The sequence below is a fragment of the Bos taurus genome, chromosome 26 (genome assembly GCF_002263795.3).
Source record: "Bos taurus isolate L1 Dominette 01449 registration number 42190680 breed Hereford chromosome 26, ARS-UCD2.0, whole genome shotgun sequence".
In the NCBI taxonomy this organism is placed as follows: Eukaryota; Metazoa; Chordata; class Mammalia; order Artiodactyla; family Bovidae; genus Bos; species Bos taurus.
This window is the reverse complement of record NC_037353.1, coordinates 13044479-13061551: the sequence shown is the minus strand read 5'-3', so window position 1 is coordinate 13061551 and position 17073 is coordinate 13044479. Positions and strand designations below refer to the sequence as shown.

General features: G+C 39.6%; 1 protein-coding gene across 2 annotated transcripts in view; it reads right to left on the bottom strand.

Annotated features, from left to right (window-relative positions):
- Positions 1 to 17073, bottom strand: part of HECTD2 (HECT domain E3 ubiquitin protein ligase 2) — a 74416-nt gene that overhangs the window by 40252 nt on the left and 17091 nt on the right. For both annotated transcript variants that reach the window (XM_059881865.1, NM_001206772.1), the window contains exon 2: positions 13947 to 14076. In XM_059881865.1, the coding sequence (XP_059737848.1) occupies positions 13947 to 14076 (130 nt within the window). The remainder of the gene's footprint in view (positions 1 to 13946; positions 14077 to 17073) is intronic.

The following is a 17073-nucleotide window of genomic DNA, read 5'->3' as shown; positions in this document are numbered from 1 at the left end:
GCACCGAAGAATTGATGCTTTTGAACTGTGGTGTTGGAGAAGACTCTTGAGAGTCCCTTGGACTGCAAGGAGATCCAGCCAGTCCATTCTGAAGGAGATCAGCCCTGGGATTTCTTTGGAAGGAATGATGCTAAAGCTGAAACTCCAGTACTTTGGCCACCTGATGCGAAGAGTTGACTCATTGGAAAAGACTCTGATGCTGGGAGGGATTGGGGGCAGGAGGAGAAGGGGACGACAGAGGATGAGATGGCTGGATGGCATCACTGACTCGATGGATGTGAGTCTGAGTGAACTCTGGGAGTTGGTGATGGACAGGGAGGCCTGGCGTGCTGCGATTCATGGGGTCGCAAAGAGTCGGACACGACTGAGCAACTGAACTGCACTGAACTGAATACTTACAAACCAATAGACTAACATTCTGTAGATTCTAAATTCTACAATAATGAAATGTAATTCCATTACTGTAATGTAATCAGAATATATTTCCACTAAGAGAACACAGTCATCACAGCAGTAACATAGCTATAAGGTTCTTCCTTCCCTCCTTCTTCATTCTCCCAATCAAGCATTATCTTTGGATATCTCACTAACTTCAACTTTAGAGTATCTTTTAAAATAAACCTTTCACATTAGAAGATAGCACAGAACTGCTTATTTCTTATACTCAAGAGCAATAATTTTTGAACTTTACTGTACATCAGAATCACCTGAAGACCCTGTTGAACTAAAACAAAAATAACTGGGCCCCCTAAAGTTTGTGATTCAGTAGGTCTGGGGTAGGGCCCAAGAATCTGCATTTCCAACATGCAAGCCTGAGGATAACATTGAGGAACACAGTTCAGTGATTTAGAGAGAACAAAGACAGTGATAATATAGTGAATAAAGCAGATGATTAACCTTCTTTAATTCTACAATTTAGTTTTATACCTAAATATTAAATATGGAAATATCTCATTTCTAGCAATCTGTACTTTAAGCACAAATCAGACAGAAGTTCATCAGTTAGTAAAATGAGATAGCTCTGTAAATGATTTGTTAGGTGTTATGTTTGGCAATCGTTAGTAAAGGGAAAGAAAGCTGCAGAAAAGAACCTCTCTCCAACACCAGACTTGTTTTATTATTACTTTTTGAGGCTCCTCTACAGTTTCTCTTCCTCTTCACCAGGCTTACCCTTTCCTATCCCTTCCCACACACCTTTCTCAACCTGGCTATAAACACCCACTATTAGATACAAACAGGCTCATTCACATATAAATTAACTTATTCACTCACAGAGCATATATACACATTTTTATACCCACTCATTTTTATTAATATCACGCTGAGGTGGAAGAGAGAAATTTTAGTTAGTAAGAGAACTGGATTTTGGCAAAGATTGAGAGTGGGGAGACTCTTACATAAGAGAAATCGTAATGCCAAAGCCGAGAGGATTAGAGGATGAGGTTAGAACCAGAGGCCCAGATGGAATTTATTTTTAGTTTGGAAGGTAACTTGGGCTGAAGAGTAGTGCAGAATGCTAACGTACTATGTTAATGGGACTTGAGTCACAAAGAAAGGCAGAGTCCTTTGCTCACATTAGTGAATGAAAGCCAAACTACAGGATGTGACATTCAGTTATTAAGAAAGGAAGAATAACAGCTCACAGCTGCTCTCATGTCCCTGAATATCAAGGCATTGTTTCCAGAGACAGGCTTTCAGCCTGTTCTCGCAGATGGTTATTAAAACCTAATTCAAAAGAGAAAATCAATAACGGTGGTGATGAAGGATTAATTAAATCTCAAAATGATATTATAAATAGAACAGCAAATCTTGTTCTATCATATACAGCTTTCTCTGCAATATAGAATATCATAATACACAGAAAAAAGTCACAATATACCCTTATCAGTGAACCTGTCATTTAGGTTTCATTCAGCCAATACATAGGAACACTCTGTGCTAAATTGATAAGCAGTAATCATTTTCCCTTTCTTTTTTTTTTTCCCCCTTTCTTTTAATATACTGTTGCCAATTTTAGTTGGTTGCTTAGAAACATTAAGTAAAATACTTGCTGCCATGTGAGAAGAGTAAGGGTTATGGTGGGGGTTGGTAGTGTATTTTTTAAAATGTGAGGATCATAATATAACCACATAATATAACCACATAATATAACCATCATAATATAACCACATAATATAACCACATAATATAACCACATATAACCACATAATATAACCATATAAGGGTGTGAGATTATTAGCAAAAATTTACCAGCTCACTGTTTTCAAGAAGTTATCATAGGCTGACTCTGGTTGGAGACCAGTAATATGTAGCTTTCCACAACCGCATCACCGAGATGATGACTGACATTGTAAACTGGCCACATGGATAAGAGACTGAAGGTAGCTTCTAGTTAGTCAGCACAGGTACCAAGAGCAGCATCAAAAGCAATAGGAGTCTCTATGAAGGTTAGGCATTCAACAAGAGAACTGGGTCTTTGATCCTTATCCCCCTGTTGCAGGAAAGTAAATGATGATGCTTTTTTTGCTGCTGGTTTGCTGCTGGTGACACACTGATGCAAAACGCTATACCCCAAATTATCCCAAATAATTTGTAATTAAATAAGTAATAAGTAATGGAAAAAGCACCCGTCTTGGAAACAAGAGCCTAGGTCCTGTTGCTGGCTGGGTTACTAACTTTCATAACCTTAGACAAATCACTGAAACTCTTTCGGCCTTGGCTGTGACCTTATAAAATAAAAGAGATGGCCTAAGTTGATCATTCCCAAGGCTCCAAAGAAGAACTTCAAGGGCCACCTCAGGGGAATGGTGCTGTGTCCACTCAGGGAAACTAAGCTTTTCTCTGCTTAATACACTGAAGCTCTACGAAAGATTGCTTTTCAAAAGGTGTTTGCTCTGAAAATTTAAAAGCACTGGTTCAATAATTTCTAATTCCCATCTCTAAAACTTTTAAGAACAAAATGGACAGGACTTATAAACCAACTGAAAAGGTAAAAATTCTCTATTATAGAACATAATGTAATGACCCATAAAAGAAAAGTTGAAGGAGCTTGGAAATTTAACATTCATATGTCATCTAAACACCTGATTTTAGTTATAAGTTTCTGTCTTACAACAGGGTAAAGGAAAAAGTTCTGAAATAAGCCTCAAAAGACCTGTTCCCCGCCCCCACTCCTGGATATACACCTTACATTCACATGATGTGGCAGTTCTGAAATAGGTCCATAAATTCTTTGATATTCCTCCCATCACAAGATGGAGTCTAATTCTCCCTTTGAATATAGCCCAGACTTAGGGGCTCCCTGCTGATGAAAAATGTGGCAGAAGTGATGCTGTATGACATTACAGAATAAAGCCAATCTTTCTATCATGTATAAAGACAAGTGGCAAAAATGAAGCCTAAGTTTACATGGAAGTAGGAGCTAGAAAACTATGAAATGTCAAAAACAAAACTCAACAAGGATCAAACAAGATCAGTATCTTGGAAAATTAACCCTTTAAATAAAAAAACCCTCAGGTGTAGAAGATATTTTACAACTCATAATGCCCTGTTTCCTCAGTCTATAGATGAGCAAATGAAGGGCCATCAGGTCTAGGTTTAATGTCTAAGGTCCCAAATGACAAGTTATTCCCTGGTAGCTCATCTGGTAAAGTATCCTCTTGCAAGTATCCCTGGTTCGATTTCTGGGTCAGGAAGATCCCCCAATCCACTCCAGTATTCTTGCTTGGAGAATCCTCATGCACAGAGGAGTCTGGCAGGCTACGGTCCATGGCGTCGCAAAGAGTTGGACACAACCGAATGGCCAAGCACAGTAACAGCAAACTCAAAGACTCAGTTCATACTTAATATCCTAATTGACAACCTGCAAGTGCTGGGCAGGTAACAAGTGAGTTACAATTTGAAGGCTCCCTCTTCTGGTTCAGTACTCTGCACTGCTTCTGACTACTTCAGCAGTGGCAAGCCGTGGAAACAGGAAGAGACCAGAGTGAATTAGTCATAACAGGTGGTGTTTACATCTTTGTCTATAGGATGACTTTTCTGAACATTTGGCAGAAAATAAAATTGAAGGCAGGAGAGAGAAAAGAAGAAAGAAGGGAAAAAGAACCCACTCTGACTCAGAGAGTCATCAGAGCCAAATAAAAGTGACATATGACATATTCACTGGTGTTTGGAGATGTACTTTCTTACTAAGTTCAATAGTGTGTGTGTTTGTAAAGCTTCAGCAGAAGCATACATAAAATGTTCTTTTTTGGGTCTAGTCATAAAAATATTCAAAAGCGAAGTCACTCAGTCGTGTCCAACTCTTTGCAACCCCATGGACTGTAGCCTACCACGCTCCTCCGTCCATGGGATTTTCCAGGCAAGAGTACTGGAGTGGGTTGCCATTTCCTTCTCCAGAGGATCTTTCCAACCCAGGGATCGAACCCAGGTCTCCCACATTGTAGGCAGACGCTTTACCATTTGAGCCACCCAGGCTGCTTGTAAAATATTCAAAAGCCCTTTTTATACAAGGTTACCTCTAATAGAATAGATGTCTTACCCTGGACATACATTAGAGAATTGTAGCTCTGAGACAGATTACAGGATGAACTGGCCAGAAACCCAGAAAAAGTTCTTCCCACATATTTCCTCAAATTATTTGTTGAGTAAAGTCTCTGAGTACCATGGACACTGGATCCTGGGGATATACAGAGATTGTAAATGTGTTTACTGCTGAACCCAACAATTCCACTTCTAAGAATATCCTACAGATAAGCCACACAGGAACAAATGACACATGTTTAGAGCCATTCATTGTGGCACTGTACACAATGCAAGAGACAAAATAAACAATTTATTGATTTTAGGATCTTGGTAAGTCCAATATAAAGGAATATAAAAAAAGAGTAAGGAAGCTCTTTATGCACTGATACAGAAAGATATCCAGGATACATTAACAACAACAAAAATAACAAGTGCTAGGTAATATGTAGGCAGTTATTTTTTAAGATAAAGTGGAAAATCAGCATGTATATTTATATTTGCTTTCATTTGCATAAAAACACAGGAAAGAATACAAAAGACAGCAGTGTGAAAGTGAGACATCTAAAACACACCTATTTTTACAATTTTGATTTTTGAAACACATAAGTGTGCTAGCCATTCAAAAAATTATAATTTTAAAAAGTTAGATGGGCCCTTTCCCTCTCCCCACAAAAAAACCTTAAAGAGTTTATAGACTGGTCAAGAGACAGATGAATCAATAATTCAATGCAGCAAGGTACTCTAAGTTCTTGACAGATAGATCACTCCCACAGGCATGGTTAAGAAAAAGTAAGTCCAAGGTGAGTCACTCTGACCTAGAAAAGGATCTTGGAGATTTAGCCCCAAATCAATTCTTTCTCCCAGGAATCCTGGAGATGGGGTCATCTGAGGCCTTGAAAGTGAAAGTGAAGTCGTTCAGTCGTGTCCAACTCTTTGCGACCCCATGGACTGCAGCCTACCAGGATCCTCCATCCAAGGGATTTTCCAGGCAAGAGTACTGGAGTGGGTTGCCATTTCCTTATCCAGGGGATCCTCCCGACCCAGGAATCGAACCCAGGTTTCCTGCATTGGAGGCAGACGCTTTGCTGTCTGAGCCACTAGGGAAGTCCTTGGAGATACTTTTTCTAAGGCAGAAATCCTACAGCAGCTATTGTGAGCCCTTTTCTCTCCCCAGATGCCAAGTCCTGGGTTTCTTCTCACAGTGTTTCCCTGTCTGCCTCTAAAGCTGCTCCTGGAGAGGCTGTGAAAACTCTGTGGCACTTCACCTGCACACAGCTCACAACACCCCACCACTCACAGACCCAGCGCCCTCTGAGCTGAGACCACTCTCTTCTTCCCTGGGCTCTTGGAGCAGCATGGACCATGGGACATACTTCTCCAGGTAAAAACCACACAGTTCACTATGGCACCTCATGGCTCACCTAGAGTCAACTCAGAAAATGGACTGAGTAGGGAGAGGACCGGTGCCCCTGGGCGCCATCAGAGTTCATGTCAACTCTTCCTGAAATAACCGAGAGTGCAAAGACATTTGAAAAGGCATGGAGAGGAATTACTTCCCTTCTTTCAGAGACAGTCTGTGCTGTTTAAAGATGTCTTAAAATAATCTGACAGGAGCATGATCACTGTAGAAAAGAAGGTACGAAAGAGTAAGAGAGGATGTAGTGCTCACCCTGTCCCCCATTATTGCCATTTATATTGTTTCTCTGAAGATGTATCATCCCCGGCAGCTGTTATAGTAGGTAAAACTCCCACACTGCTCTGATCTTTAAAAGGACAGCCAACTCGAAAGGCATACCTAGTCACGTGATCCGCAGGGAAGCGAGGCATCCCTGGGCTGTGAGGTAAACCCACGCTGGGCTTTTGCAGCTTCTCTAATACCACTTGAAGATCAGACGGGGAGACAAGCTGTTAAGAGAATACCCAGCATGGGTCCCGCGAGAGGGAGGAAAACTGGAATAACTGCCAAGAATGAGGCATCTTTGAGGAAACAATCTTATTGGCAAGAGAGGCTTTGCAAAAGATCAAGGAATTATAAACATGCTTCCATTTGGAAGACTTGGTCTAACTTCCCACTCAATAAAAGAGTTCTTTTGCAGCAGCCTTGACATATGAACTCCACATCACGCCTGAATTCAAGCGGCACCCAGACAGAACGGTTATGAGAAGTCAGCGCCAGCAGTTCCAACACAGTAAAGGAAGTCTGCTAAGATGCCTACTCCCGTAGGGTGATATACACATAAAGATATATACACTCCAAGATGAGGGTGGGGCTGAGTGCAGATTCCACAAGAATGGAACAAACGAGAGGGCCAAGTGGTGGGAGCCCAGATATGTGGACCACATTCCGAATCAATACATGCACCCCAGGGAGGAGGCAGGCGGGTGTGGGCACCAAGTTGGCAAGCTGGGTTCAGAGGTCAAGACAGTAGTGGTATAGAAAGAATGGAATAGAGGAATCAGTGGGAATCAAAAGCAAAGGATTTGAACAAACAGTCCAAAGAAGGTTATGGCTATGCGTTGCTTCTTTTTGACTCCCTGCCATTCTCCTTAGCAGGTAATTCAGTGTTTATAAGGTTCCTAACCCTCTGTTGTGGGCTGAACCGTGTCTGCCAAAAAGATACGGGGAAGTCCTAACCCCCTGGGAGCTGTTAATGTGTTAATGTTAATATCTACATAACGTCTTCGTAGATATAATCCAATTAAGATAAGGTCATATTGGATTGGGGTAGGCCCTAATCCAGTGACTGATGCCTTTGCAAGAAGAAAGAAACCTGGGCACAGGGGAGAAGGCCATGTGAAGACAGAGGCAGAGGTCAGAGCGAGACATCTACAAGTCAAGGCATATCAAGAATTGCTGACAACCGGCAGAAGGTACGAGAGAGGCATGGGAGAGTTTCTTCCTCAGAACCTTCAAAATGAACCAGTGCAGCCAACACTTGGGTTTTAGACCCCAAGCCCCTAGAACCAGGAGAGAATAAATTTCTGGTGTTGTAAGCCACTGTGTTTGTGGTGCTTTGTTACAGCAGCCTTAGAAGACGAATACGTTTTCCATGAAGATGACTGAATTCAGGGCAAGAAAGAGTGAGTTTCCTACTTGCTTCTCCTACCTCCTCTCTTCCTTCAAGTCCACAGTCTGAGCAAGAAGTGCCCTTCCCTCCTTGCTGGAGCCAACCCCTGAAGCCTTCTGCCCGCCTCTTCCTCGATCCTATCCTTTTACCACTGCTCTGTTCTCTGTGCATTTTATTAGTTTGTGTCTCTACTGAAACTTTAACCTCTCCCTGCATCACATCGTTTTGCTTGATCACACTATCCTGCAAGACTCCACTGTTCTTTCTTCATTTCAGTTCAAGCTCCTCTAAAGGCTGTCTACACTGCCCCCAGATCCTGTTAACCTACACCTTAACTTTTTAAACCTGAATTCTCCTTCTAACTATCCTACTGAAATGGTTCTCAGAGTCACCAACAAGCACACTGACCAACAAATCCTTAGCTCTGCCTCAGCACTCACTCATCTTGTGCTCTCTCAACAGTGGCACCACTGACTAAATCCTCCTCTTTAAATTCTCTTTTCCTTTGAATTTTCAAGTCAGGGCACAACCTGGTTCTTTGACTTCCTTCAGGGCTTATTTCCTTTTACCAACTCTCCTTTTAAACTCGCTTTTCCTTTTCTGTCTCTTTCATTAGTTATAAAAATTCATGCAGGGCAAGGCACTTACAACTCCCTGTGGTTTAAGTTTCCCTACCCCTGGCCTGGGAAAATAATTCCTATCTTAGGCTGGAGGATCAGACGGTAAAAAACCTGCTTATAGTCCAGGAGACCTGGGTTCGATCCCTGGGTTGGGAAGATCCCCTGGAGAAGGGAATGTCTACCCACTCCAGTATTCTTGCCTAGAGAATTCCAAGGACAGAAGAGCCTGGTGGGCTACAGTCCATGGGGTCGCAAAGAGTCAGACATGACTGACTGACTGATACATAAGAGGCTGCTGCAGGGACTACATGTGTCTGTGTATGTTCAGTGCCGAGAACTGTGTCCAACATGCAAGAGGCACTCAATAAAATTGCTGGTTGGCTCCTGTTGTTACTGCTTGAGTGCACCCACTTTCCCACCGCAAGCTGTCTCTTGTTTCACTCCATGCAATAAATACTTGCTAAGAACCCTGATGGACAAGGGGACTGCCCTTAGGCTCTGCAGGGGTTACCAAGGTATTTATTCCCTCATGAAACATACAGTCTAGGAGATTAAAGTACACAAATGATACTACGCAAGATTGAGACTAAAATACGTAAGAAAAAAGAAACACCTATACTGTAAGAAGGGAAGAATTACAACGGTTAGGGAGAATCAGCAAGGGTTCAGTTAAAAGGTAGCACTGAAGAACAGACAGGATCTGCCAGCGAGAGAAGAGGGAAGAGTGCATTCCAAGGCAGTGGGAACAAACTGCAAAAACTCTGCAGTGAGCAGGTATGAGGCATCCAGGAGAACAGTTGAAATGTAAGTTGTATGGAGGAGAAAGGTGGGAGATCAAGTTGAAAAGCTGTCATATTATGAACATCCTTGCGTGTCAAGGTAAAAAATTTGTATTTAATTTTGGAAGCTTTAGGGAGTATTAGAGATGATGTAATTAGAGTTGTGTGATTAATGTCATATGATTAATCAGACAAGAGAAACAAGTCAATCAGGAGTTTCCTCTATCTGTCAGAACAAGAGTTTTGTTGTCAGAAAATGTGGGATTGAATTGCAGTTCTGTCACTTAGCAGCATGACCATGGCCAAGTCACTTCCCCTGTCTGAGCTCCAGTTTTTTTACTTATTAAATATGTGTTATAAGCAGAGATTTAAGAAGGCCTCAGGAGTCTCAGCCACCTGGTGGATCACATTACATGACCAAAGAGATTGTGCAGATCTAATTAAGATTACTAACTGTGGTGTTGTTCAGTCACTAAGTCATGTTTGACTCTGCAATCCCAAGAAGTATAGCACACCATGCTCCCTGTCCTTCACTATCTCCTGGAGTTTGCTCAAACTTAAGTCCATTGAGTCAGTGATGCCATCCAACCATTTATCCTCTGTTGCCCCTCAGGTGGCCAAAGAATTGGAGCTTCAGGTTCAGCAGTAGTCCTTCAATGAATATTCAGAGTTGATTTCCTTTAGGATGGACTGGTTTGATCTCCCTGCTGTCCAAGAGATGCTCAAGAATCTTTTCCAGCACCACAGTTCAAAAGCATCAATTCTTCAGTGCTCAGCCTTCTTTAGGGTCCAACTCTCACATCCATAGATGACTACTGGAAAAACCATAGCTTTGACAATACAGACCTTTGTTGACAAAGTGACGTCTCTGCTTTTTAATACACTGTCTAGGTTTGTCATAGCATTTCTTACAAAGAGCGAGTGTCTTTTAATTTCATGGCTGCAACCACCAACTGCAGTGATTTTTGGAGCCCAAGAAAATAAAATCTGTCACTGTTTCTACCTTTTCCCCTTCTATTTGCCATGAGGTGATGGGACCAGATGCCATGATCTTAGTGTTTTGAATGTTGAGTTTTAAGCCAGGTTTTTCACTCTCCTCTTTTACTTTCATCAAGAGGCTCTTTAGTTTTTCTTCACTCTCTGCCATTAAAATGGTATCATCTGCATATGTGATGTTGTTGATATTTCTCCTGACAATCTTGATTCCAGCTTGTGATTAATCCAGCCCAGCATTTCACATGATGCACTCTGCATATAAGTTAAATTATCAGGGTGACCATATACAGCCTTGATGTACTCCTTTCCCAATTTAGAACCAGTCCATTGTTTCATGTCTGGTTCTAACTGTTGCTTCTTGTCTTGCATACAGGTTTCTCAGGAAACAGGTAAGGCGGTTTAGTATTCCTATCTCTTTGAGACCTTTCCAGTTTGTTGTGATCCACACAGTCAAAGGTTTAGTGTAGTCAATGAAGCAGGATTAGATGATTTTTTTGAATTCTCTTGCTTTTTTCTATGATCCAACAGATGTTGGCAATTTGATCTCTGGTTCTTCTGTCTTTTCTTAATCCAGGGAGATTCACCCAGGAAGGCAAAACCTTATAACATGAGACCTTTACAAGCAGAGGGTTTTCTCCCACTGGTTGCAGAAGACAAAGTCAGAGACACTGAAAGCATGAACGGGATTTGACACAAGGGATCCTCCTGCCAGCCCTGAAAAAGAAGGCTGGGAGATAGCCAGTGAGCCCATGAGCAGCCTCTGGGAGCTGCGGGCAGCCCTGGTGACAGTCAGCGAGGAGATGGGACCTCAGTCTTAGAACTGCAAATAAGTTCTGCCAGCAACCTGAGTATTCTTGCCCAGAATCCAGCCCAGCCTCCACGTTGAGAGGCTGTGAGTAGAAAGCTCAGCCACACTCACCAAGATCTGACTTAAAAGAGCTGTGAGCTAATATGTGGTGGTGTTTTAAAGTCATTGTTATTGTGGTTTAGTAGCTAAGTCATGTCGAACTCTTTTGCGACCCCATGGACTGGACTGTAGGCCACCAGGCTCCTCTGTCCATGGGATTTCCCAGGCAAAAATCCTGGAGTGGGTTGCCACTTTCTTCTCCAGGGCATCTTTCTGACCCAGGGATTGAATCTGTGTCTCCTGCATTGGCAGGCAGACTCTTTACCATTGAGTCACCAAGGAAGTACCCTTCTGAGTCATTAGGTTTGTGATAATTTGTTAAGCAGCAACAGAAAACTACATCGTAGCAATTCTAGTATATATTTTTTGTGATTGCTATGATGCTCAAAAAAAAAAAAAATCACATGAAAGTTTTCCCTAAATCATAAATATTACTCAAATAAGTTAGTTACTATCTAGCTAAGGTCTAAAATAGAAATCATCTCTCTCAATTTCTCTCTCCCATCGAATAGGCTCATTTTCTTTATTTCTGTAATTTTACCTATAACGGAATCACAATTATAAGTTTGTTTTGTTGTGGGACTGTGACATATGAGCACTGGTGCCTCCTTAGAGTAAGACTGAGGTGATGAAACGTTTGTGTGTATATATATACAAATAAAAGAAGAAAGCAGTTATCAGGGACAAAGGTTGATAAATGAGATAATAGAAATACTAACTGGTAAGAGTGCAGAATAGGTCTAGCAATCCCTTGGAGTGTCAACAGAAAATATATGCAAGAAAAAAAAAAAAGAAAATATATGCAAGAATAACTTATGCCATGTGCAGCTTATCAGTTCAGTCTAGTCCAGTCGCTCGGTTGCGTCTGACTCTTTGTGACCCCATGGACTGCAGCTTATGGGCACAGGCAATTTACCAGAACAAGGTCCTTAAACATTTTGAGGTTTGTTTTGTTTTGTTCAGGTGTGAACAAATTTGCCAATTTGTTTCATTACAGGGTAAGGGGCACTTAAAATTGTGCAAGTAATGTATGATTCCTGTGATAAAACAATACAGGGTTATATAAAGAAACAGAACATATTAGTAATATCCACCCAATCCTGCTTTTCCAAGGAAACCACAGACAGGTTGGTGGTCATCCTTCCACACCTCTGTATCTGCTCAAAGAAGCCTAAAAGGTTTACCCACATTTAAGAAAACTGGAGTCATATTCTACCTACTAATGTGTAACTTGCATTTTTCATTTGACAATGTTTTGCATTTTTCCTAGAAAATTTATATACATGACATATTTCTCTTAATAGATGCATGGCATTTATAATATGGATTACCACAATTTAGTCAACCAGTTTATTCAGATAGCTTTCAAATTATCTCTATTGTAAACATTCTTTCCATATGTCTTTCAACATATATTATTTCCTTAGAATAAATTCCTAGAAATGGAATACTGAGTCAGTAAGTATATGAGTATTTTAAAATTTGAATATATGTCAAATAATTTGCTCTCCAGAAAAGTTGTATCAATTTTCAAGCCCTCTACTCAATAAAAGTGCCAATTTTCACACTCCACAGACAACACCACAGATACACATGCCTTTTTCTCTGCCACTAGGTAAGGAAATGTTAACTCCTTGTTTTAGTCTGTACTTCTTTATACTAGTGAGACTGAGCCTCCTTTCACATGTGTATTAATTGTTCATATTTCCTTTTTGGATTGGTCTGTTCATACCCTTTGCCTTTTTTTTCCCCCTCCAGGAATGTTTATTTTACTGATCTATTAATGATCTCTATGATACAAGAATTTATTTTTCACTGACTACATCTTAGTTTATGATCTTATAAAATTTCTTCAGAAGTTTTAAATTTTCTTATCCCACAAACATTGATTTTTTTAATTTGTTTTATGGCTGTTGGCATTGTCATTGTGCCAAAAATTTATTATAAAAACATCCTGTGCTTTCTTCTAGTACTTTTGTAGTTTTTAAAAATGTAAAGTTACTATTTTCCAAAAGTTGGAAAGTTTCCATAATTCTATTTTTTAAAGTAATTTAACATCCTGTATATACAATATGTTTTACTGATCCATTTCCATCTATGTGACTATCTTGGTAGTATCACTAGCACAGCTTTATGTTACGACAAACGAATGGGATCCTTCGTTACTTTTTCTTATACTCTCTTCTTTATTCATACAGATCAAATAGAGCATGCATCATTTTCTTAAGTTTTCTCCCAAAAAACTGTTGAAAAATTCATCACATGTTAGAGAACAAATTGGTGTAGCTGATATCTCTATGATATTTAAGATTTTCCATTAAAATCACCTTTTAGTTTTTTGATCAAATTTTACAGGTTTACTTCGTATAGGTTTTGCTTTCTCTTTGGTTTATTTATAAATATTTCATATATTTTCCATCAAATCTTCTAATTGATTACTGCTCAAATAAAGGAAATCTATTTAATTTTTATATATTTTTATTGTGTCAGGCTCCCTAACCAAACTTTCTTATTCATGAATTTTGTATGTCATTCTCTTATTCTAGGTAACAATTACCTAAATATAATGATTTTGGTCCTTTCTGTAAATATTTATAGAGCTTTTTTTTTAATTGTATTGACTAACCAGACGTAGCAGAACAATGCTGAATAATTAAAATCTACTTAAAATAATTTTTTTAAATTTTATGTTGGAGCATAGCCAGTTAACAATACTGTGATAATTTCAGGTGGACATGAAAGGGACTCAGCCACACATACACATGTATCTATTGTCCCCGCCAAGTCCCCTCCCATCCAGGCTGCCACATAACACTGAGCGGAGTTCTCTGTGCTGTAAGTAGGTCCATACTGGTTACCTATTTTAAATAGTAGCAGTGTGTATGTGTTCATTCCACACTACCTCTCTCTCTTTCATTCTTCCCCCCGGCAACCATAAGTTAAAATCTACTTTTTTAATATTTCATTAATATACTTTCAGCCAAGATATATAGACTGTGTATACTTTTAATAATTGTAATTACATTTATTTTAAAATTTTTAAATCTTTTACCATTCTTGATGTTAGGGAAAACAAGATGTGTAGGTGAACTTCTGTTTTCAGCGGCTTCTTTCTTTTGGTTAACAGTTGAAATAACACTGCTGAAAGTAGAAATCTGGCCTTTGAATCCTCTGTCCAAACCCTAAAAATAGAAAAGTTAACACTGCAGCATAATTCCTACTAGGTATATTCAATTTTACTGTGAAAATCATAACCATTTATAATAGAGATTTTAGTTTGATAACAAATGCATGATAGATAAAACATGTATATAATATTGACTTACCTTTTCTAGGACCAAATTGTTTTAAGTATAAAATGAAAATAGTCATACCATCTAATGGCTTGTAAGTTGACAGAGTTTGGAAGTGAGAATAACAGTGCCTTTCTCACAGAGTTATTGTGAGGTTTACCTAAGATAATATGTGTAAAGCAATGAGTTTTCTTGTCTTCTGATGCAACTTTAAAAGCTCAGGTAAAAAGATAAACCCTTTAGAGTTCATTTCTCTCTAAATATGTGATTACAGTCTTTTGAACTATGTGCAAGAGGGAGAGGGTGGGATGATTTGGGAGAATGGCATTGAAACATGTATAATATCATATAAGAAACGAATCGCCAATCCAGGTTCGATGCAGGATACAGGATGCTTGGGGCTGGTGCACTGGGATGACCCAGAGGGATGGTACGGGGAGGGAGGTGGGAGAGGGGTTCAGGATGGGGAGCACGTGTACACCCGTGGCAGATTCATGTTGATATATAGCAAAACCAATACAATATTGTAAAGTTATTAACCTCCAATTAAAATAAATAAATTTAATTAAAAAAATAAATATGTGATTAGACTTTCAGTATAAGGGGATTTAAAAAAAATTAAAAGCAACTTAAATGCAAATAACAGAGCAATCTGCCTATAGCATAGAATCTATCCATTAAAGTACCTTCCACAAAATAATGCCTATAAAATTCATAATATATAATCAATGTGCACTTTAATTGAAACATGTATAATATCATATATGAAATGAGTCGCCAGTCCAGGTTCGATGCACGATACTGGATGCTTGGGGCTGGTGCACTGGGACGACCCAGAGGGATGGTACGGGGAGGGAGGAGGGTTCAGGATGGGGAACACATGTATAAAGTTAAAAAAATAAATAAATAAATAAATAAAACCACATTACCAGGTCAATACTCAGTTATAAAGCTAGCTCAGGGCTTATTCTCAGTTCTCAGCTCTTTACAACTTACACTATATTCCAGTTTCCAGATGCTTAATCAAACATAGTAGTTAAATTCTTCCCTAACATTCACTTTTTTACACTAAATATATGTAATTTCTTTGCCTTCAGAGGAGAGTTTCTTTTTCATTTTCTTCTACATTTACCAGACTGATTTTCACTTACCTTTTCAGAATTAGCTCAGGTGCCATGTAGCAAAAATATACACTCACCAAATATTTACTCTCCCACATCACCCACTCTCTTACAGCTAAATGAAACTATCTGATTAATTCTAACAGGCTACAGGTGGAGGTGATGTTGGCCATCGGTGGCCCAGAAAGTACTAATGCATGTAAGGCTGGTGGTAAAATCACCAGCTCCTTTTTCTCCTCTCACCGTGACAATCACAGAGGCTCCGAGCCGAGATGTGAGAGCGTCCACTGGCTCAGGTCCCCAGTCGCTATGTGGAGCAGAGGCACTGATGGCCAACAGCGGCTCATACAATCAACAGTAAATGCACCTTTAGAACTTCCAAACACTGAAATTTGGGGACAACTTGGTAAATGCAGTCTAACCCATTCTATCATAACTTCTCTGCAAAGCATTTTCTGGTGGCCACCATTTCCACAAAAATCCATCACTCTTATTTATGCTTGGGATTTACTTAACTTATTCCACTGGAATTATAATTGTTTATATACTGGTCCTTCATGTTGGACTTGAAATTTCTTATTCATCACAGAGCTTGACATCCAGTGAACCCTGTGCACAGATCTTACACTTCAGAGTAAATTTATTTTTCTTTTAAAGAGATTAGTATAGAAAATAACCCAGAAAAAAATCACATACACAGAATTTAAAAGTTTCTAGACTTGAGACTTTTTAGAAATTAGCTATCTGACCCCTTTATTTCACAGATGAGGAAAATAGTATTGAGATTCACTTAATGTCATTCAGCTAACAAGGAACAGAAATGTGATGGGCACTAAATGAGAACTTAAAGAATGCTTTCATAAGGAAAGTACATGTATGCAATTCTGTGTATGCAACATCTTTGGCTGCTCACAGAATATGTTTGTTTTTTTTTTTTTTTTTTGGTTGTTGTTTGTTAGCTTGTTTGCTTTTGGGCTAGATTTAGGCTCAGTGAAGTGTGAATCAGTATTTCTGTTAGGATTAGCCTACATGATCCAGCCTACAAAAGTTAAACAACTGAAATAAAGTCTTCTTCTAACGGAAGCCTGAAGTTTCAGAATCACAGACAGTATCAACAAGGGTGGTGTACAGAGCCTATGACACACTGGATGTTCCATAAATGATTACTCTTGTGACAATAACACTTAAAACAAGTCACGTATTGAGTGCTTGGTAGAAGGAAATGGCAACCCACTCCAGTATTCTTGCCTGGAGAATCCCAGGGACAGAGGAGCCTGGTAGGCTGCCGTCTTTGGGGTCGCACAGAGTCGGATGCAACTTAGCAGCAGCAGCAGCAGCAGCATATGCATACTACTAATTATAATAGGTGCTTTAATACAACATTGCTAAGAGTTATATATTTACACCCCACTTTACAAGTGAGGAAACTCAAGTACCACACCAAAGATCACAGAGCTGGAAAGTGGGAATTCAATGAATGACCTTGAATGACCTGAATGACTTTGCTCACTACAAGTAGCCATCACTTATTAAGAGCTCAGCATGAGACAGTGTGCTCCATATATCAGCCTGTTTTCACAACCCTTGCGGCTGATATTCTCTTCTCTACTTTTATAGATATATGCCGAATGAAATTTAACAGCTTTGGGAGCAACTCACCTAACCAGAGGAAATCAATGTAAGTGGAAAAACTAACTGTATTTTAGGGAACCCTCTGATATCCTAGCAATCTGAGAAAGGCTCAATATTTTATTTTATTTTCCTC